The sequence below is a fragment of the Pogona vitticeps genome, chromosome 12, assembly GCF_051106095.1.
Source record: "Pogona vitticeps strain Pit_001003342236 chromosome 12, PviZW2.1, whole genome shotgun sequence".
NCBI classification, from domain to species: Eukaryota; Metazoa; Chordata; class Lepidosauria; order Squamata; family Agamidae; genus Pogona; species Pogona vitticeps.
This window is the reverse complement of record NC_135794.1, coordinates 14,322,519-14,345,531: the sequence shown is the minus strand read 5'-3', so window position 1 is coordinate 14,345,531 and position 23,013 is coordinate 14,322,519. Positions and strand designations below refer to the sequence as shown.

Here is a 23,013-nt window from a genome sequence, read left to right as displayed (position 1 = left end):
CCTCTCCAGCTCTATCCTGCTGACTCAGCTTTCATGGATACCCCCCAGGCTAGGAAAGGATGGCAAACACCCACCAGGCACTGCAATATGGTAAGCCAGGAGGACATCTCAAGGTGCCAACTGGACCCCACAGGGAGTAAAAAAAAATACAGCACCACAAAAAGAAGAACTCTACATGGACTCCTCCAGAAGGCTGAAACAAAGAATTGGAATTATACATTGAGTGCTTTTGTCACTGTGCCCAGGCTCAGATCATCAACAAGAGACCTGACGAAACATACAACCTCACCTGAACAAAGCTTGACACTATATACAGCCACAGAAACAATTCCAACATAGTCATCAAAGAGGTGGAAAATCTTCCCTGAAAACATCTGTGAACAAATCCTGGCTAATATGGTATTGAGAGCCTCGTGGTGCAGTGGTTAAACTGCTGTACTGCAGCCAAAAATTGTGCTCACGGCCCGGGGTTCAATCCCAGGTAGCCGGCTCAAGGTTGACTCAGCCTTCTATCCTTCCAAGGTCGTTAAAATGAGTACCCAGCTCAGGGGGGGGGGGGGGAATGTGTAGCCTGCATAATTAACTTGTAAACTGCCCAGAGAGTGCTGTAAGCGCTATGGGGCGGTATATAAGCAGTATGCTTTGCTATGCTTTCCTTTAATATATCACAAGAACTTCACTCAACCAGGCACCTTCTACTGACTACCAAAACCAGAAAACCTCTGTAGAAACTATTGTCAACATTTTCACCCCTGAGGTAAATGGCCACTTGGACTCCACTCCTCAAACCATATGTATTATTATTATTATTATTATTATTATTATTATTATTATTATTATTATTATTATTATTATTATTATTATTATTATTATTATTATTATTATTACTTTATTTGATTTAAACCCCGCCTATCTAGCCCGCCGGACCACTCCAGGTGAAGGAAAGGTTCCACCTAAAGCGCAGCTAAAGAATCTGTAAATTGGTGTATACCAATTTGCTGTAATGATCACAAGGGCTCCACGAGCTTCAAAGTAACAATTTTGGCATTCTATGCAAGCTGCAATAGCCCATAGATAAGGCCTATGATAGGGAGGTAGGAAATATTTAGTAAGATGTATATATGTATATAGATGTTTTTAGTGCTTTGGTGTTTTTAGTATTTTTAATGTTTTTAGATTGTTTTTATGTCTCCTAATTTAAATAATGTACTGTATCTTACTTTTGCTGGTCAGTGACCGTAATAAACATTTTATTATTAATATGCCTCATTTCTCCCAACAAGGAACCCAAAGTGGCTCAAAACATTAAAATTTACACAATTAAAAAACCCAGTAAGTTATATATTAAAAGATAAATTATTTATTTATTTATTTGATTTATATCCCGCCCATCTGGTCTGGTCATGGCCAAAAATATTGGCACCCTTGCAATTCTGTCAGAAAATGCAGCCCTTCTCTCAGAAAATTGTTGCAGTTGAAAATGTTTTGGTACAGGTTGCTGTCCTCTGAAGAGGCCGGCCACAGAGACTGGCGAAACGTCAGGAAGAACAACCTTCAGAACATGGCCAAAGAGCCCAAAAAACCCAGAACAACCATTTTGGTACTCACATGTTCTTTTCTTTGGTATGCGTTGGAACACAAAAAACAAGGGAAGAAAAGTCAAATCTAATACAATCTCACACAGAAACCCAAAAACACACTGGCCAAAATTATTGGCACCCTTATCTTAATATTTGGTAGCACCCCCCTTTGGAAAAAAATAACTGAAATCAATCACTTCCATTTATTACACCTCTCTCTACTGGAATTTTGGACCACTCTTTTGCAAACTGCTCCAGGGCGTTCTGAGTAGACCTTGGGTCTAGATGGGCAGAGTAGAAGTCTAATTAATTAATTAATAAGGACGCCTTCTCCCAACTGCTGTTTTGAGATCTCTCCACAGGTGTTCTATGGGATCCAGATCTGGACTCATTGCTGGCCATTTCAAAACTCTCCAGCGCTTTGTTTGTAACCATTTCTGAGTGCTTTTTGATGTGTGTTTTGGGTCATTGTCCCGCTAGAAGACCTATGACCTCTGGTGGAGCAACAGCTTTCTAACACCGGAAACTACGTTGCGCCCCAAAATTCTTTAGTAATCATCAGATTTCATGATATACTGTCAAGGCATCCAGTGCCAGAAGCAGCAAAGCAACTCCAGAACACCTTTGAACCTCCACCATGTTTGACTGTACGGACAGTGTTCTTTTCTTTGAATGCCTCATTTCTTTTTCTGTAAACAGTACTGTGATGTCCTTTACCAAAAAGTTCCTACTTTTGTCTCTACTGTCCACAGTACGTTCTCCCACAAGGATTGTGGTTTTGTCACATAGGTTTTGGCATACTCCAGTCTTGCTTTTTTATGCTTTTGTGCCAGCAGTGGTGTCCTCCTGGGTCTCCTACCATAGCGTCCCTTTTCATTCAGATGGTGACGGATAGTGCGAGCTGACACTGTTGTACCCTCTGTCTGCAGATCAGCTTGAATTAGTTGGGAAGTTAATCTGGATTTTGTATCCACCATTTGAACAAACCTTCGTTTTAATTTTTTCAGTAATTTTGCTCTTCCATCCACGCCCAGGGAGGTTAGTTACAGTGCCATGGGCTGTAAACCTCTTGATGATATTGCACACAGTGGACACAGGAACATTAAGATCTCTGGAGATGGACTTGTAGCCTTGAGATTGTCTATGTTTTTCCACAATTTTTTCTCTCAAATCCACAGACAACTCTTTACACTTCTTTTCTCCATGGTCACTGTCACACATAACACAAAGATTGAGTCAACTTTTCTCCATCTTAACTGGTTGCTCACACCTCTTACTTGTGACAGGTGTGTCTAAATACAAATTAAAGGAGCTTGAAAAGGAATTATTTCTTACAATTTAGACAGGGTGCTAAGAATTTTGGTCAGTGCATTTTTGGGTTTCTGTATGGGATTGTATCAGATTTGACTTTTCTTCTCTGTTTTTTTGTGTTGTTCCAACGCAAACCAAAGAAATGAACATGTGAGTGCCAAAACATTTGCAACTGCAACAATTTTCTGAGAGAAGGGCTGCATTTTCTGACAGAATTGCAAGGGTGCCAATATTTTTGGCCATGACTGTAAGCTACATAAGAGATACCATGGACTTCCTAAGGAAGCTTTATTCCACATACATATAAATATTAGCCCTGTTAAATCTCTCTTATGTCTGATGAAGTGGACTTGTCCACAAAAACTCATATTAAAATAATATGAAAATTAGTCTTTAAGGTGCCACCATGTTTTTGTATTTTTTAAAAACTTTTTATTTCTATTTTACTTTTACCTATAAGAATACTTCACTTTCCCAAGCCCTTGGTGGCAGACTTATGCTTGCCTACAGAAACTCCCCAATCTCAAGCAACTGCTAACACAAAATGGACCACGCAACATTAACACAGACATGGGAACTAAACGCTACCACAGACCCAGATGCAAACTCTGCCTCCACATCTATTCTGACAACACAATTACAGGACCTAAAATATCACACACAACATCAAGGGCACCTTCACTTGTTCCTTAGCTACTGTGATCTATGCCATCTTTTGACAACAATGCCCTCTGCACTCTACAAAGGACAAATAGGACACTCTCTGCACACAAAAACAATCAATGGACATAAATCAGACGAAACCACAATATACAGAAACCTGTCTTCAAGAATTTCAATCTACCAGGACACTCTTCACAAGATATGAAAGTTCCTATTATGGAAAAGAAACACTATAGAACAAGAATACAGACGCAAACAGCCGAGACGAAATTTATACAGATGAAGGACACCCATAGAAATGGATTGAATATATGTCAAGGTTTCTCAAGCCATTACCAAATGTCATTACTTATGCTGTTATCTACTGTTATTTTCCTTCAGAACTTTCAGACCCATATTTCAGTACAAGGCTCACAGGTAAAAACTGTCTTTTATTAACACACATTATTCCTCTGCTGTCTTCCTTAACCATGTTATTGCTCACAATCTTTACATCACCACAAGCCCTCTTCTCCCACTTTTTTGCTCTTGCCTTGTTTCTGCCTTTTGTAGGAATGTTTACAGAACTAGACTTCAAAAGAACCGAACACCAAATACAGGTCACAAATTACTGCACATGTGAGATGCAAACATACAGCACTGACTCTTAAAGTCACCATGAATGTTTTACTTGTGAACCTTGTACAGTGGTGCCTCGCTTAACGATTGCCTCGTTTAGCGATGAATTCGCATAACGATGTGTTTTTTTAGAAAATAATATGCATCGCATAACGATGTTTCCTATGGGCGATTTTCACTTAGCGAAGTTTGGGACCATGCTTCGCATAACGAATGCGATTTTAGGTCCCCTGCTTCACTTAACGATGTTTCTTTTTTCAATTAAAAAAGTGTCTTAGCAGGGTCAAAAACGGTTCTAAATGCTTGGATTCGTTAGAGAACCCCTTAAGTCATGTGCAAACCTGATTTGGCTATGATCTGACTTTTCGTTAATTTTTTGTGAATTTTTTTTTTGGCCCATAGGAACCAATGGACCTGTCAAAATCTGACAGCTCTATGCTTTCCTATGGGGGAGAAAACAATTCACAAAAAATTAACGAAAGTTCAGATCAAAGCCAAATCAGGTTTGCACACGACTTAGGGGGTCCTCTAACGAACACAAGAATTTAGAACAGTTGCTGAGTCTTCATTAATTTTTTGTGAATTTTTTCTTCCCCCATAGGAAACAATGGAGCTGTCAGATTTTGACAGCTGTCAAAAGTTGGGGGGAAAAATTCACCATAAATTAATGAAAAGTCAGATCAAAGCCAAATTAACTTTTGCATCCGTTTTAGAGGGTGCAGAAGCTAATCCAAGCATTTAAAACCATTTTTGACCCTTTTATGACACACTTAATTTTGCAAAAATTGACTTCGCAAAGCCACTGAAATGTATTGAGTCAGCTTCAATACATTCCAATGGAGGATACATTGTTTGGCTTAGCGATGTTTCCTATGGGTTTTTTCGCTTAACAACGGCAATCCATTCCAATTGGAACGGATTAACCGGTTTCCAATGCATTCCTATGGGAAATGGTGTTTCACATAGCGATGGTTTCACATAGCGATGTTTTTTTCTGGAACCAATTAACATCGCTATGCGAGGCACCACTGTATTTTACTCCATATGTCTGAAGAATTGGACTTGTCCATGAAAGCTCACATTAAAAAATAACAATCTTTAAGGTGCCACAAGGTTTTGGTCTTTTTTAATTGTTCATTTTTTTATTTGGCATTTGCCTGATATGTCTTCAGTGTGCTTTCTTTTGCTGATTCTCTCTTGCAAATGGGGATGACCTAATCTTGGACCATTCTTCATCAGAAAAATCAAGTTGTAGGTCAGATTCCCATGCTAATCTATGGCCCACTGAAGAGTTATATAGTGAACATAGGAGTCAAATATATATAGATCTTAGACTTCTTAGACTGCTGGTTGACATTACACTGAAATTTTCAGAGGCAGTGAGGGGTCTTAGATTTGTAAACTTTTTTCACAAAAGCCCTTGAAGTGTTTATGGCAGTCGGTTTTTACTGAGGTTTCTTAATCAAACAGGTCTCTAATACAAAAGATATCCTTTTCTTTCTTTAAACTTGTTGATTTTGTTTATAAAAATACAAATTGGGGTTCCTAAGAAGAGCACAGAAGCAAGAAGGCAATTGTGCAAGACTTTTAATTCAGGGGTAGTAAGTCTTGAGGATGTCTGCATATAAATCATTGGTATCTCTCTCAGTGTTTCCTTTCAGAGAGGTGGGATTAAGAGAGAGATGGGGTTGGACTTTCGGGATGTTTCAGACCTGCAACTCCCAGAATTCACCCAGCCAGAATTCTGAGAGATTCTGCCAGAAACAGAAGTTTACAGAGCAGCTTTCACAAAGATATAACTGTCTGAGGGAATTCTGAGAGTTCCAATGCAAAAAATGCCAGCACTCCACCTGTAGTCACAAGCATTTTGTTCCATTTGAACCTATGCTGCCAAACCATAATCTCTAAATATCTAAACTGCTTATTTAATGTGAAGTGAATTACAATATAACGAACTTTCAGGAACTGTCATGCTGCCTTGTGGTATGAGATCATACCATATTGCATTTGTAACTTATGATTAACTTCCCAATTTATAAAAAGATTTATCATTTTTGTCATTCATTGAAATTGCAACATGGTGGATGGATTGGACTGGCATTAAAAAGAAAAAAATAGTTGTGGCACAGCAAACATTTTTACTACCACTATTCTACCTAACAATGTTAGGTGGAACTTCTACTCTTTAAGCTTCCATTCTATCTATTCAAGTACAGGGGATTAGGTCCTGTATATAAGATGTTTTAAGCATTTTGTTATGACAGTGCCCAAATATATAAAACCAGAATGACATATGAGGAATCCTGGACTTTCCTACCATTGTTTTTGTGTGGACAAGGATATATTTAGGCATCAAGGCCTATATTTTGAATTACTTACTTTCAATCCTGTTGTTGGTAATGGACTGGATGAGGGCAAACAGACTGAAATTTAATTCAGAAAATACAAGACGTGGCTTGGGTCCAGGCTATCTGACGGACTGTATCTCCTCATATAACCATGCCTGGGTATTAAGACCATCCAGGGAGGTTCTTCTTTTGGTCTTGTCACCTTTACAGGGATATCTGACAGGGGCTGAAGGTTAAGCTGGCTCCCTTTCTCCTCTCCTTTCGGCAGTAAGTAAAAACAATTTTATTCCAACAGGTTTTTGGTGTTTAATATCTAACTTTAGCATGGCCAGTTGACCTACATTTGCTGCTAATATATCCTATTAATGTTTTTTAAAATGTTTCTGTATTTCTTTATTTGTTGTATATGAAGGCTCTTATTGAAGTAGATCAGAGTGAACAAAAATACAGCATAATCAAGTGTGGGATTCGTTGAAAGACTTTCCAAACCTAAAAGTGGGTGGTTTGCTGCCTGACCCTGAGATACCTAAAGGAGAAACTAGGTATGAAACTCTTGAATGGATAGTAATTGTGTTTCTGTGCGGGCAAGGTTGTGGGAAGAAAGTGATATGCTCAGGTCCAGAGTACAATTCCCCTCCAGCTGTCAAACCTACAGTTCAATGCATTCCAATGGGGGGGGAAATTCACCAAAAATTAACGAAGACTCAGAACAAAGCCAAATTAAGTTAGCAAAGGTTTTACAGGGTGCACTAACGATTCCAAGCATTTTAAACAGTTTTTGAACATTTTAAGACACTTTAAAAATAGCGAAAACGGACATCGCTAAGCGAAACAGGGGGACCCAAACTGTCATCGCTATGCGAGGCATGTTCCCGAAGATCACAAAGCAAAAATTGCCCATAGGGAACATGGTTAAACAAATCGTAAAATGCTCCCAAAAAACCAATCACTAAGCGAATTCTTTGTTAAACAAAGACATAAGAAATTTATTTGTCATTGCGCTCACAAGTGGGTGCAACGAAATGAGGTGCTCTTCCCCAAGGTAAAACTGGACAACACTACAAAAAAAAAGTTAAAATATACACAACTTTCACCATCCAAATATAGATACCCCGTTTTCTCTCAGCAATTAAAATTCCACCAAAAACCTATGGCCCCGCATTTAAACTCAATACTGCACTTGGGTAAAAACTGTTCTTGAATCTGCTTGTCCTTGCTTTCAATACCCTGAATCTCCTTCCTGATGGTAATAATTTAAAGAGCTGATGTCCCGGATGAGAGGAGTCTTTCAGTATGTTAGATATCTTCCTCTTACATCTGTTCTTATACAATTCTTCCAAAGAGGGGAGTGAACAGCCAATGATGTTTTGGGGCGTCTTAATCACCCTTTGAATTGCCTTTTTCTCTGCCACTGTGCAGCTCGTGAACCATACACAGAGACAGTAGGATAATATGCTCTCAATCAAACTCCGATAGAAGGTGATTAACAAACTCTCAGTCAATTGTTGCTTTCTAAGAATCCTTAGAAAATACAACCGTATACAACAAAGCAATCGCTAAGCGAGGCACCACTGTACAAGAAATATCATGAAACCAAGCACACAGTTAAAGTTATTGTACCACCATAAACAGATATTATTTTGGCTTCTACAGGCTTCCTTTAACTAAGTCAGTATTTAAAATCATCTTCTCCCATCAATACAAAAACTGTTTAGTCACTTACTGTTCTTCACCCATAAAATGTTTGTGAGCTTAGAAAATAATGGTAAGACTTTAGCATTGATTGCATGGTATTGTAAATTCAAAATGGAAATTTAAAATGCATGGCTGTTCCTACTCCCAGATACCCTAGAGACAATTCTGGATGAAACCTAAACCTGATCATTACCATTCAATACTGCATACTCCTCCTGTCCGTTACATCTTAGAAAAAAATGCAAATAACTTGACTTTAAAGATCAAATCTCTTTCCCCTCCCATGCTTCCCTTCCTGCCTGTGTTTTTTTTTGGGGGGGGGGGTAATATCTTACCCAATAAAGTGATCTGAAGATCTCAGAAGAGCACACATTTTCTGTCTTTTTAGTTGGTCTAAGTATCTTTTTGGGTTGGCATGATCATAATAAAGATTATAATTTTTATTCCCTTATGGCCAACTGTTGCCTTTGAATTAAAATCATTTGTGGTTTGACTGAAGAGGACAGAATGAGACCATAATTATGCTGAATTCCCAGCAAGCTATTGCTATCCCTCAAACTTGTCTTCTGCTTCAGTTCAGCTTTCAAAATGGAACTAATACCAAAGGATTTACAATGCTCAGGATCTTCTGGTTTATCACCTTTATCAAAGGAGTTGGTGCAGGGGGGGAAAGTTTAGAAAATAAATAAACCAAATTCTGAGTTTGATATTTCATAATCAGTGATTGAAACAGCAATAAAAGTCTGAAAAAATAGCCAGCTGCATTTCACTGTTAAATTGATGAATCATGCTAAATTGCTCCACCACCACCTTCAAAGAACTAATACTTTTTAAAGTATAGAGCTGAAAAGAAAGTATAATACAGCATGCTAAAGCACTTTGCACTTCTAACTCTGAAAGCAATCTGCTCATCATTCTAGTGTGACCACAACTGATGATGCATCTCTGGGCAGAGAAGCTAAAGGAAAAAAAACAACAAAAAGCTGGAGGAGTTAGATCAGCAGTATTTTAAAAAGAAATGCGGTCAGAAGCAAAATTCTGCAGAAAACCAAATCACACAACCACATGAAGTTACCTTCAGGCAAGTCAGTATGTCTTCCACAAGGAAGGGGAAAGGCTGGAACTCACCATCCTCATCAGGGAGCTCCTCTGGGTTAAGCTCTACCAACTCAAAGCTGTGCTTGATACACCACTCTTGGGCTTTTTGCCGGCTGATGCCTAAAATAAGTGAAAGAAGTTTAACTACTGTTTTGCATCTACGTTAGAACTGTAGTTCAAAAGAGCACACTGATCAAGACACATGGTAAAAGCTCATTTTGCCTAGCCAAATGGGATGGGACAGGGAGGAAGAAGCGCAGCTCATGGAAGCCTTCAAGGACAATTAGGGTTCACTTTTCAATTAGGTTTCACTTTTCATCCCTGAAATTTTTTAATCTTGTTTCACAAAATAAAAAATGGGACTTCTGGCTGTTTCTGTTTTTGTTGAAGAGGCTTCAGGGTAGTCAATGCAAAAGCCTGGGGATGAGAAATTAGCACCTGCCCTTCCAGACCCTGCCTACTCCTGCTATGCAGGAATAACTTTGTCAAGAAAAAAAAAGAGACCATAATCACTGAGATCCTTGATGCATTTGGTCATGATACTTAAAATGAATTTCTGCAGCTATGAGTTGCAGAAACATAAATATGGAAGGCAATCTAACAGCATGGCAAAATCTGGATGTAAAGAAAATTGCTGCCTTCTGTTTCATGATAACAGACCTGTGTAGATATGAGTGTTTTCAATATGAAGTGGCCAATTTCAGGAGTGTAGACATTTTTCAGGTCATTTTTCACATTTTGTAAGCAACCTGAGGACTATGCTCCTACACAGCAAGCTAATCTGATTATTTTGAATTGTTAATGTAGTAGTTAGGAACTGTCACAGCTAAAATGGTTAAAAATTTAACAATGTAAAAAAATGGTCAAAAATTAACATTTTTATTAACTGGAATCAACTTTTTAAAAAGCTAATTTTTAAAAATGAAAAGGCCCCTTTCATCCTCTCGTGGTCAAAAAAATTTATGAAAATGAATGGGCTGGGTGGCTATCATGCCCCCCCCCCATATGGTGTAGTGGACAAACTGATGGACTAAGGAGTTATGGGTTTAAATCCCTGCTAGACCATGGAAACTCACTGATGAGGGTGGAACTGATAAAACCACTCCTTTAATATCTCACTTGCCTCAAAAGCCGTATTAGGCTTACTATAAGCCAGTTCTGACTCGACAACAGATAATGCACGCACGTAGCAAAATATGGCAAATAGCTTTCACACACTCCTTAAAGACATAGTTTAAACATTTTCTAGGGGTGGGAATATCAAGGTCTACCAAAAAGTATTCAGGGGCCACATGTGGTCCCAAGCCCACCTTTCATCCAACCGTGTTTTTTTTTAAAAAAAGCATGTCAACTCTAACCAATACCACAGACCAGGACATCATGCAAATGGAGAGTTGATTATGAGAAGCCCTTGCACCTTGTTGAACATCATGTAATATCAAAGATGGCATCTTGGTTTTCTCTGTACACATACAGATCTAAAGTGTTATATCTTGCTATATGTGAATGTTTTGTTACCAAATTGCTGGAGGAACAGGCTCAGCAAATCTGAAAGAGCAATATATAACTTTAAAACATGACTACTAAATGGTCCTGTCTTCAAGTTGGCTCTAGCTTTTAACATAGAAGTCTGAATGATTCCGAAAGAGGGAGAACAATTGGCAGTTATTACCAGCCAAGCTGTCAGCTCAGAGTTCCAACAAAAAACCCTTTCAGCACTGGTCCTGTTACTCCCCTTTGCTGCAATATGCCAAAATCTCTGCCTTGCTGCCATACCATTTTCAGAGACTCTGTCACAGACCAGGATCATCACTTCTGGTAGCCATTCTTCTACAAGGGGAAGCCAAGCTGATATGCTGTCCAGTCCAGTTATCTGCAGAACGACATAAGATGTGCTGGCTTCCTCTCTGAATATTGTTTACAATTTTACTAGTGAAAATATATCAGTATTGATAAGGAAGCAAAACAGAGTTACAGAGGCTAGAAAGAGAGAAAAGATATTGGACTGATCCAGATTAAGACGTAATCTTAATTAATCTGCTCTTAAGTAAGTCATGTTTAACAAATCACATTGATTACAAAGGTCTATTTTAATTATGATTAAATTTGTATTCAATCCAATTATCTCTAAAGGAAAAGCTACCCTGAAGTAGTCAAAAAGCATGATACAAATAATTTTTAATGTCTTTACTGCAAATAGGAACCATCTAGGCCAGCAATGATGAACCTATGGCACGCTTCCACAGCTGGCACGCAGAGCCCTTTCCACAGGCATGCGAGCCATAAGTCACCGGATTGCTACTCCTCCCCGCAGCCAAACCTGCAGAGGCGGCTGCAGCTACAGTGCTGGCACTTTGACAGGCAGCAGGCCAGGATCTGGAGCAGCCGGTACTGGCGGTGGATCTGGAGTGGGGTCTCGAGGCCGTCTTCTGAGTCCCACCACGGAGGACCCTTCCATCCGGTGGAGACATCCAGGGCTTTCTCTGCCACGGGACCTCCACCGTGGGACGCCCTTCCCCCTTGGAGGCTCAGTGGGCACCAACATCAGCATCCTTCCAGTTGTGCTGCGGCCCACTGCCTGCTGGGTTGCTTTTTTTCCCGTTTGGGCATTCGGACCCAAAAAGGTTCACCGCTACTGATGTAGGCCAAAGCTATCACCAGGATGCTTTCAACTTTCTTGTTACTTAAAAAAAAAAGACACCAGAAGACTGGTGTGTGAGTCAAAATACAAAGAACTGAATTGCAAGTCTTATTGTTGTTGTTGCTAAAATCCAATTACTCTGGCTAAACTATTCTGTAGATGAGGCAAATTAAAAATTAAGTAAAGTATACTCCCATAGCATAGCAACAGAAGGCACAACGTTCTTACAGATATTTACATGTGGGATTTGGAACTAACCTCTAACCCTAGACGGAAGAAAAGGAAAAGGCATTTGAGTTCCAAGCCTGCCTCCATTGCTTCTGAGAACATTGCTTAATTACTCCACACTCAATTTCCTCCTGTTATTTAACTAGCATCACTTAGTGACAATCAAGAATCTCCAATTAGACTGGGAACTGTTGCTTCCCTCAGATGAATGAAGTGGGAAGGGCCAGTCTAAATACTGATTCGGCTCTTTGCATCTTTTTGGTGTTGGGCACCTTCTAACCTGCCCAGGAAGAAGGCTTGCAAATAACAAAAACAAGGAGAGATGGAGCAAGATATATTTGCACTACTTGTCTCAAGGATATCTGTGGCTGAGGTGGGAACCTGTATGGGTGACCATCACAGGTACTGAAGGTTTAGGGTGTGCCTCTGAAGGAGTCATAGTCCATCGGCCTTACAGTGGCCTTGTGATGTAGCAAAATAGTTTAGCAAACAGGGTGAATATGAAACCATCGGCAAGCAGTGTTATTAGTCTAATGCAAGGGGAACAAAAAAAAGACGTGTCCTCCTCCCTCACACACCCAAGGCAGAGTTAGCCTACAAAACTCTGACTACCAAAAATACTACTGACTGAAAGACTCCAAGGTCTGAAAAGGCAAGAGAAAGACTGGGTCTAGAGAGGAAGTGGAAATGAACGGTCTTTTAGTCTACTACCAGCCAATCTTTCATCTGGAGGGTAAAAAGCCTCTTTCCTATCCACTCTAGTCTACTAGAAGTGTTTTTCAAAATCTAGATTAAAACATGGATAATTTGTATTTGAAAACAGTTGCTTCAAGAATTTGAACAGAATGTAATGTAAGTTTTTCATATGTTATTTAAAGGCATGAATGCACTTCTAATATGGCCACAGAATATCTCACAATATGTAAAATATGCAGAATTTCACATAAAATCATTGCCATCTTGCAAACTGCTTAACTAGTTCTCAGTTTTTCTGGTAGTCTATAAGGGCAATGACAAAAATTTTCATCAACTGCACTCCACAAATGGCAATAATGTTGCTCAATTGTAATTTCCCTACAACTATCTCTCAAAAATTGAGAAGGTATTGTTTTGAAACCAGAGAGCTACAAAGACTTTACACAAAAACGGTGACAACAAAGAGGCAGGAGAGGGAACCTTCTGGCAAATGCCTCATTTTAACAGGAGAAAAAAACAAAGGAAATAGGACTGTGAGCAGTATGATTAGGCAGGGGTTCCCTTAAATGTTGGGAAAAACAGTAGGAAATATCATCAAGGAACTGAACTACAGTAGTTATCTGTTGAAATTTGTTATATTTGAGCCATTACAGTTTCCAGAGACAAGAGTTATACAGGTCAACATAAACTGGAAGAGGCAATGCTGACAGCCTGAGGTACTCACTGTGGTGCTGTCAAAATAAACTAAGAAGGCCTGCACTTTCTCTGCAATTTCGGCTGTCACAAAAAACTCATTTTTCATAACACAGAAATGGATTTCAGCTGAGTAGTATTTATTGTCTATTGTCCAGGGGTAAAACTGGGCTCCGCTGTATGTGGAAACGTCTTTTGGAAGCTCTTCCTTCCCAATGATACCTGAAAAGAAAAACATAAAGGCAATCTTGTGTATACCTTATGCATGGAGTACAATGGAGCAAATGTTTTGTGTAAAAAGGACCCAGGTTCAAACCACCACCAGGTATGTCCAGGAAGGCATATTTTCTGAAACTTTAGAGAACTGCTACTAGTTCCATGGGAGCATCTCAAACAAACACCACTGAATCTATATTAAAATTAGTTAATTAATCAAAAACATACAGTCAGATTAACAATAAAAAGATACCGGCACTGGCGTCAGGTGAGCTTCTCTAAAGAGTGTGTTCCACAGAAACCACTAAAACTCTTTCCTCAGAGGGTGAAAGGGCCATAAGAGCACATTCTGATGGTGAACAAAGGGTTGGACATGAGGCGTAAGGCAACTTCTAAGGAGTACCAGCTTTTCCTGTTCAGTTGCACAGGCAACAAGAAATGTAGCAAAAGAGTCATGGCGATGGCTACAGGATTTAGTGGCTGCCCACAATGTGAGTTGGGTAATTTGTGGCCCATTATCAAAACAGTCCTCCTACAAAGTTAGTACAGTTGGTTAGCCCAGCCCCACCATCTACTCAAAGGGAGTGCTGATCCTCCTTCTGACTATTTTGTATGAAACAGGTCCTCTGCTCACAAATCTCCCAGAATTTGCAGAAGTCAGGCATTCAGACTATTGAGATTTTGGCACTTCATTGAAAAAAGTGAAAGCTATAACACATATATCATACAACCCTCTCACCATAATGACATCTTTCTACATCCAGCAATATTTCAATCACACCAATTTTAGGACAAGGTTTCAAGTCCTTACTTGTTTTTGGCCCTCAAAAAGTCTTTCCAGAAAACTGCTATAATGGCAAAAAATACACGCATTTGGAAACAACTGTGTCTCAGGAGAATTGCTCATTTTTCTCTTTTGATCTTCCCAACCATTGGGAGGACTTATAGTTTCACATCCAAAGAGCTTTAAAAAAGATCAGCTGACGCACTTGGTAACCACAATATTTTGACACGCCTCAAAGGCCAACCTCTGTGGTTAGTGTTTTCACAGAACACAAGCCAGCTCTTTGACACTCTCCTATCCTCCTCCTACAATCAAGACCAATTATAGCCCCACATCTGCTTATGCATTTGCAAAACAGCTACAAATAATTGGGGTGTGCATATATGCTATTATTTGAAGCAGAGAATCCAAACAATTCTGGATGCAAGGACTAAGCCTAGAAAATGTGAAACCAAAAAGATTAAACTTGTACACAATGCCTTTCTCTCAGAGCTAAACCAACAGACCATCTTATTTGAAGCAGGAGGACAAGCAGCATCTAGATTTTGTCACCCTATAGGCTTTCGCTGTGGAACTTTTGGAGAGGATGCACAATATACGGCCACAAAGACACACCTAAACAAGTGTTCATCTCATTTATAAACAAACTTATTTGCTATTACTTGATTCATTCTTTTGGACAGATAAAACCCATCTGGTGAACTGCAGTAATCATACTGAAATCCACCTAATAATGCTTTGGGGCTACACATTTATTCATTTTTAATACATGTCAGCTTATCTGTTTTTGTGTTGGGAAATTTGTACTTCGTGTCAAAAAGAGGTTCCTCAGAAAGTTTAATATATTTAGTTATTAAAAACTTTACAGATTACAAAAATACACATTTTTTTAAAAAGGGATCACCAAGGTCTAACTTTTGACAGTGTTCCCAAGCAGCCTCTCTGTAATATGTGCATGTTATGTGCCATCAACCAGACTTACACCAATCGCCTTACAGCAACCCTAACAGAGCTTTCTAGGTAGCTGAGATATTTAAGGAGTGGTTTTAGCAGTTCTACCTACCAGACAGTTTCCATGGCAGATCAGGGATTCAAACCCAAGTCCTAGTCCCTCACTCTAGATACTTCTCTGGGCCTTCATAACACAAGTAGTTTCTTTCATGGGCTTTTATAAGGGATTCTATTTATTCTTTAATGCTTGGGTGATTAAGGGAAAAGAGCTGCGCCTCTGCGTGTCTGGGGAGCCACCTGGTGGAACGAACTTTGGAAATCCTCCCATTGAACTGTAAGGGAAGATGTGTGACTTGAAGACACTGCAGTGGTTGTTTTAACATATTTAAACACTTCCTACTCAGGCAAAACTTGCCATTCAAGTAGCATCTGTGTTCCAAATTGACTGCAGAAGAGTGCATGCTTGATGGTATAAATCTGATTGACAGTTTTCAAGAATTATTATAGTATGCAGAAACAATGTGCAAAAAATCTACTGTTCTGCATAGCAACAGTTAATGCCACTGATACCTTCGTGTAAAACCAGTATCACAGGCCCATATCTTCCAGATATAAGAATTTCTCCAAAACAGAACATCCAGGTTTTACAAGAAATTCTACCATTACTGTAACTGTATGCGACTTTGAATACTCAACCATTAGGAAGCAGATCTCTTCTCTTATCCTTCCTTCCATTCTAATTCCAAGGAAGCTTGTTTTTGGCCTGATATACTAGCACAGACTAACATGGCTACCTCTTCTAAAAGTACATCTATGGAAGCTGTTCCTTTTCTAAATTAGTGTCTGGCATTGGTAATGGACTGGATAAGGCCAAACAGATTGAAACCTGATCGAGACAAGATCAGAAGACTGATCAAGGTATAAGGACTGAAACTGTGCTGGATGGGATTAAATACTTCTGAAAACTCGGGCTTGCAGTTTGGGCACCCTCCTGGACTCATCACTGAGCCACAGCGCTCATGTCTTAGTGGTGGCCAAAACTGCATTTGCACTATTGGGTCCAGACCACCTGAAGGACCATATCTCTCCATATTTATTCTATTTATTTAAAATATTTTTACCCCATCTTTCTCCTTAAAAAGGACCAAAGATGGCTTACAGCATTGGAAGACAATATTTAAAGCTGAAAACAATGAGTACAGTATACAAAGGCTGTTTGCGTCATTAAAAGACAATATTTAAAACTAAGAACAATGAGCACAGAGGCAGCTTACATCATTAAAAAACAATATTAAAGCTAAAATAAGTATACAGATATTAAAAAGGAAGAAACAAGTACTACTCTGAGATGGTAAACACAAGCAGTAATGCGTAACAATCAATCTAAAAGTCACACTCATGTGGCCGGTCACTGAGGGAAAGCTTGCCTGAAGAGAAAGGTCTATGTGTGCTTGCAGAACGATAGCAAAGATGGGGCCAGTCTGGGTTCCTGTGGGAGGGAGTTCCAAAGTCTGGGAGCAGCAACAGAGAAGACTCTCTCCTATGTCCCCAGCAGATCGGCAGCCAGTAGAGCTGCTATATCAGTCAGCAATCTGGTTCTGCATTTTGGACCTGCTGAAGTTTCCTGACACTCATATGAGCCATCTTGGCTTCTAGTCTCTCAGTCTCACCACCCTTCTCAAGAAGGTTTGATTGAAACATGAGACAGTGGCTCTGTGGCTGCCCTCAGGTTGTGGAATGATCTACCTTGGGAGGCAAGCTTGGTCCAGCAACAAATAAAAGACTTTCCGGGGGGGGGGGGGGAGTCAAAAATAATGTTGTTCCAGTAACATGCAAAGTCTTTTTTAAAAAGGCTTCTTAATTAAGCTGGCCTCTTCTTCATATCTTGGCTAATATAAAACTGTATGTTTTAAAGATTTTAAAAATGTTTTAGATTATTGTTTTTATATCATTCTATGCTTGCTTTTGAATTGGATAACTTATTGAATTTTTAATTTATTTGCATTTTAATTATTTTGAGCTGCCTTGAGTTCCTTTATGAGAGTGATATAGAAATGACAGAAATAAATAAGCAACATTTTAAAATTACGTTGCTACAGTGCACTCATTCTACTACAAATCTTGCATTAAAAGTTAATATAAGTGTTTGTAATACTGGATTGTTTAAAAAGCACTGGATTACTAAAAAAAGCAATAAAACCTGATGTTAGGAAATTTCTTCAAATTCTACAGAAAACAATACATATTTTATTATTTGTAATCTAATACTCTCCAAAGTTTATGACAATCAAAACATGGTGTCAAGGCGACTGTAAAAGACAGCCTTTGACAACTCTCACTTTTCACTCGCCTGAAATTCCCTATCTTCTAAAAAAAAACCCTGACAAATGTTAGGAAAACATACACAAGGCATAAATTAACAAATCACAGGTGTTGAGAAGCCAATTCTAATTTGTGTGATATTTCAGTTTTCTGAAATCAACAGAGTTCAGGGTGAAGTTCAAAGCTAGAAGCTATAGATCGTTCACTCATGGTTTCTATCATAAAAAAACTAGAAATGAATAACACATTCAAGAATATTATATAATACATACATTTAAAAATAGATCCCAAGACTTGTCCACGCTAGACTCTACAGGTATTCATAATTCAGTTGTATGTGCATTTACTTAGAAGCAAGCCTTGCTGAATTTGATGTGGTTTACTTCTGAGTAAATTTTCTGTGGTGAAATTATTATGAATCTGCAGTATTTCCCAAAATGTCAGCCACTTTTCAGTGAGAGGAGATTTCTATGGCTAGCTAGTGAGTAAGTGGTTGTTCCTATGCCTTCAAAGCTTCATTTGGGTTAAGAAACCCCACTGAAACTCCAGGTATGCAGCCGGGGGACACTCCTGGATTTGTCCCCGAGTCCAGATGCCCAGGTTATGGCAGTGGCCAGTAGTGCATTTGCACAGTTAAAACTAGCACACCAGTTGCGCTAGTTCCTGGAAATATCTGATCTTTAGTGGCTCCAAAATTCAGCAGCCAAATTTTAGGGGGGGGGGGGCTGGACACAGGGATCACACAAACACAGAGTTACAGAAAGCATCAGGAAACTTCAGTGGGTCCAGAACACAGCAGCCACACTGATCAGAGGAATCACATAACCCCCTTCGTACAGCAGATCCACTGGCTACCAATCTGTTTCCAGGCACAATTCAAAGTGCTGATTCTAACTTATAAAGCCCTAAATGACTGACACACAAGAGTAACTTACATTACCTCCACAAGGGCCTCTGCCCTATTGTTAGCCTTTCAAGAGCAAGGAATCTATGGGGGGGGGGGCAAGGTTCCATGGGCGCTACATGAGATGGGCAGTTTTGGGTTTTTTTAGAGAAACACATGGAGAGAGAGACTACCTGTCCTATGAGCCCTTGTGACTCCCATGGAACATTGCCATTCCCAAGAGGAGACCTGTTGGTGGCTTTCCAAGATCTGATGATACTGTACACATGTCACGCAAAAGAGGGTACAGACTTCTTTCTGCTCTTCCAAGTGCAGTGATGTGGTACAAATGCCGCCCGTGGATGGGCAGCCTTGTTAAGCTACTGCAGGGGGGGGGGGGGGGAGAACCACACCAGAGAGGCTTGTGGCACCTAAAGAACTAGCACGCTTTTGGTTTTGCTGTTATTCGGCATACATTTTTCAAGGACTGCAGGCTGCCTTAGCAGAGGTATAGCATATAGCCTCAGCAGGCAGACATTCTTCACGCACGTCCTGAGAGGGCAACCGGAGGGCGAAAAGCAACGCAGAAGGCACAGGGCAACCAGCAGGGTGGCGAACTCCAGCCCTGAACTGAGGCGACACCTCCAGCAAACTGATGGAGTGGGGCTGCCGCCCGCGGGCGTTCAAGCCGAGCAAAATAAGCTACGCTTTTCAGGTGCGAGGCGACGCTGGCGTCTGCTCGGTAAATGGGGGAACGGCTGTTACCGTTACATTTCAGGAATTCCCAAGAACGGGAACGGCCCCGCTTCGCTACGCCCGGGGAGCGGCCAGGGCGCAGGCGGTGCCTGGAAATCACGTCACGGGCAGAAAAAAACCGTGGCCGGGCGGCGGTTTGAGCGGACTCACGTTTCACCAGCTCTTCCCCCGGGAAGTCTGCGGCGCAGCTGGTCACCAAGGCGCACGGGGCCGCCATCACGCCCGCCGGCCCGCGAGTCCGCTCGGGAAGGGGGCCCTCGGCTTGCCCTTCCGGTGCAGAGTCCGCCCTTTCCGTCCCTTCGGATCCTGTTATTATACGGGCTGAGGGGGGAAAGCGGCGGGAGTTCGTGACGGTGGAAGCCTTTGGCCCCCGACGTTGAGCAACCAGCGCTCCTCTCGCCGCCGCCACCGCCGCCGCCGCCGCCGCCGGGCCCCTGAGGGGCCGAGGAGGGGGCCGGCTCCCTTCCTGCTTCTCTCTCTCTCTCTCTCTCTCTCTCTAACCCCCCATCTGCTGGCGTAGATGGTCCGGCCCTGCGCGCGTCTCGTTGCTATGGCCACGGTCACGTGGCTCTCCGCGCCGAGGAAGGGGGCGGCGGCGGCGGCGGCGGCGGCGGGAGAAGCGATGGCTGAGGGGGCCGAGCTCGGGGCGGAGATAGGGGGCGTCTTAGTCCAGGTGGGTCGGAGGGCGGGCAGCTCCCCGCTCACGTCCCTTGGCCGGAGGTCCGCTTGACCAAACTCCCGCGAGCCCTTGCGCGCCTCAGCCCGGCCGAAAGGCTTGCAAGAGGTCGTGTGTCTCGGTCGTGTGAGGCGGTTGGAACGAGAAAACCCTGCCTTGGATGCGGAGCTGGCCGGGCCAAGCCCGTGTCCGCGGCGGTTCACGGATGCCGCCGCACCCGCTCCGTGGGAGCCACGGCTCCGGGCACAAATCTGGACTTGGATCCTGAACCCAGCAGCTCCCCTTAACCGGGCGGCAAATGTTGGCCCCCTCCGAGAAGCCGCTTGGGCCGCTTCGCCATCCCCCCCCCTTTGGAGGCCGGGTGGGGGTGAGGAGTTGGCCGCCAATTCTGTTTTGCCCGCTTCGATCTAGGTGGGCCAGACCCGTGTGGTTGCAGGGGCTCCTCTGCTGTGGCCTTGGGGTGGGTGGGTGGGTGGGTGAGTGGCATGTGCTCTCAAGGAACACGCCCGCTGGAGTCGGGGAGGGGGGGCTCCCCACATGGGTGCCTCCCTTGGTTATACCGTATATTGAATCCTGCAGCATCCCTGTTGCCCGCCAGTGAAGTAAACCGTCTGTTGCAGCAGGGCCAGGCTGCCTTCATCAGATTTAAAGACAGTAAACTCATGAGATTCAGGCTAGCCCTAAACTTCCAGCTAACACAGAACCAGCCGTGTGTGAGAACTCATGTGGAGTAGTGGACAGAATGATGGGTTAGGACTCAAGAGACCTGGGTTCAAATTCCAACTTGGGCGTGGGAACTCATTGGAGGGGTACCATATTCCATGTAACTAGAAAACCCTAGTCATTAAGTCAGATATGACTTGATGGCACACAACACATGCAGCATAGTGTAACTTAATGGTTGTGCCTGCGGTCAGACACAAGTTGTGCACATGTCACTGGTCTGTCACAGAAGTAATTGCAGTGCCTTATTTTCTTGACAATTACATGGACAGTTATGCTAGGGTAAACCCATTGATTTATGAGCATGCAAAAAGAGGAATAACACAAAATCAGAGTATCAAGTGCAGCGAAAGTATTGAGGAAAGTATTGTGTCTGGTAGTATTTAAAGTGGAAAGCAGACAGATTAATAAGATAAAGGCAAAATCTCTTGAGTTATGTGAAAAGTGTTGACTTGCCATGTACTGTAGGAATTGATTCAATGGGCTACCTTTGAGACTGATGCGGAAGCATCAAATAGTGCAGAATGCAGCGGCCAGACTTCTCACTGGAGTGAGAAAATATCAGCATATTTCCCAGACTCTGGTTGCCCGTTTGTTTCCGCATTGATTTCAAAGTGTTGAAAAAGCTAATTCTTGGCATGCAAAACACAGGGGAGGGGAGCATTAAAATATGAAGAACCACCAAGTTATTGCAAAAGTGTACAGTAAAGGAAAACATTGACTAAGCCTATGGTGAAATGAGCAATGTGGAACCCAATAAGAAAGGCTTGTGACTCTTCAATCATGACTTCTGCAACTCTGTACGGAATAGGTCAGCTACCAAAATATAACATCATGAAGACAACACTGTCTTATTACAGCAATTGGAATAATATCAATCTCCAGATACCACTGGGCTACAACTACTACCAGTCTTATCCAGCACTACCAAAGATAAGGGATGATAGGAGCTGCAGTTTAACATCTTGCAGGTGAAGAGTGGGACGTGGTGGCACTGTGGGCTAAACCGCAGAAGTCTGTGCTGCAGGGTCAGAAGACCAACAGTCGTAAGGTTGAATCCACGCAACGGTGTGAGCTCCCGTCGCTTTGTCCCAGCTCCTCGCTAACCTAGCAGTTCGAAAGCATGTAAATGCGAGTAGATAAATAGGTACCATCTCAGTAGGAAGGTAAAAAGGTGTTCCCTAGTCACGCTGGCCACGTGACAATGGAAAACTGTCTTCGGAGAGGCGCTGGCTCTACGGCTTGAAAAGCAGGATGAGCACCGCCCCCTAAAGTTGGACGCGACTGGACTGAAAATGTGAAGGGGAACCTTTACCTTTTTAGTCTAGAAAAAAGATGCCTGAGGGGGGACATGATTGAGACGTACAGTGGTACCTCGCAAGATGATTACCCCGCAAAACGTTTTTTTTTGCTAGACGTTGACTGTGATCACTATAGTGATTTGCAAAACGGTCTTTCCTATGGGGGATTTCACTGGACGATGATTTGGTCCGTGCTTTGCAGACTGTTTTTTCGCAAGACGATGATTTCTACAGCTGATCGGTGGCTCCGCAAAATGGCTTCCCTATGGGCAATCTTTGCAAATGGGTGTTTTTGGGACTGAAGCTTCGCAATACAGCAATTCTAACATCGCCACTTTGCAAAATGGTTTCCGTATGGGTGATTTTCGCTGGACGACGACTATTTTCCCCAATGGAACGCATTAAACGGGTTTCAATGCATTCCAATGGGGAAACGATTTTCACTAGACTATGTTTTCGCTAATTCAATGGAGCGATTTCAATAGAACGGATTAACATCGTCTAGCAAGGCACCACTGTGTAAAATTTTGTAGTAGATGGATAAAGTGGATAGAGGGAAGTTCTTTTCCCTCTCACACAATACCAGAACCAGGGGGCATCCACTCTAATTGAGTGTTGGGAGAGTGAGAACAGGCAAAAGTGTTTTGTTAGTCTGAGGAACTCCTTGCCACAGGATGTGATGATGGCATCTGGCCTCGCCTTTAAAAGGGAATTGGAGCAAAAGGTCATCACAGGTTTCATGCCATGATGGGGATGTATAATCTCCAGGCTTGAAAGGAAGGTATCTCAACATGCCAGATGCAGGGGAGTGGTATCAAGAGACAGGTAAT

The 23,013-nt window shown here is 41.8% G+C and overlaps 2 protein-coding genes across 3 annotated transcripts in view; one reads left to right on the top strand and one right to left on the bottom strand.

Moving 5' to 3' along the window:
* Positions 1 to 19,790, bottom strand: part of AAGAB (alpha and gamma adaptin binding protein) — a 40,504-nt gene extending 20,714 nt beyond the window's left edge. The window contains exons 1-4 of the mRNA XM_020810019.3: positions 19,634 to 19,790; positions 13,603 to 13,793; positions 11,090 to 11,186; positions 9,344 to 9,433 (exon numbers count right to left, since the gene is read on the bottom strand). Of these exons, the coding sequence (XP_020665678.3) occupies positions 9,344 to 9,433; positions 11,090 to 11,186; positions 13,603 to 13,793; positions 19,634 to 19,700 (445 nt within the window). The 5' untranslated portion in view covers positions 19,701 to 19,790. The remainder of the gene's footprint in view (positions 1 to 9,343; positions 9,434 to 11,089; positions 11,187 to 13,602; positions 13,794 to 19,633) is intronic.
* Positions 19,791 to 19,972: 182 nt separating this feature from the next.
* The window catches only part of IQCH (IQ motif containing H), a 151,946-nt gene continuing 148,905 nt past the window's right edge, over positions 19,973 to 23,013 (top strand). For both annotated transcript variants that reach the window (XM_078380876.1, XM_020810020.3), the window contains exon 1: positions 19,973 to 20,156. In XM_078380876.1, coding sequence (XP_078237002.1) covers positions 20,004 to 20,156 — 153 coding nt within the window. In that variant the 5' untranslated portion in view covers positions 19,973 to 20,003. The remainder of the gene's footprint in view (positions 20,157 to 23,013) is intronic.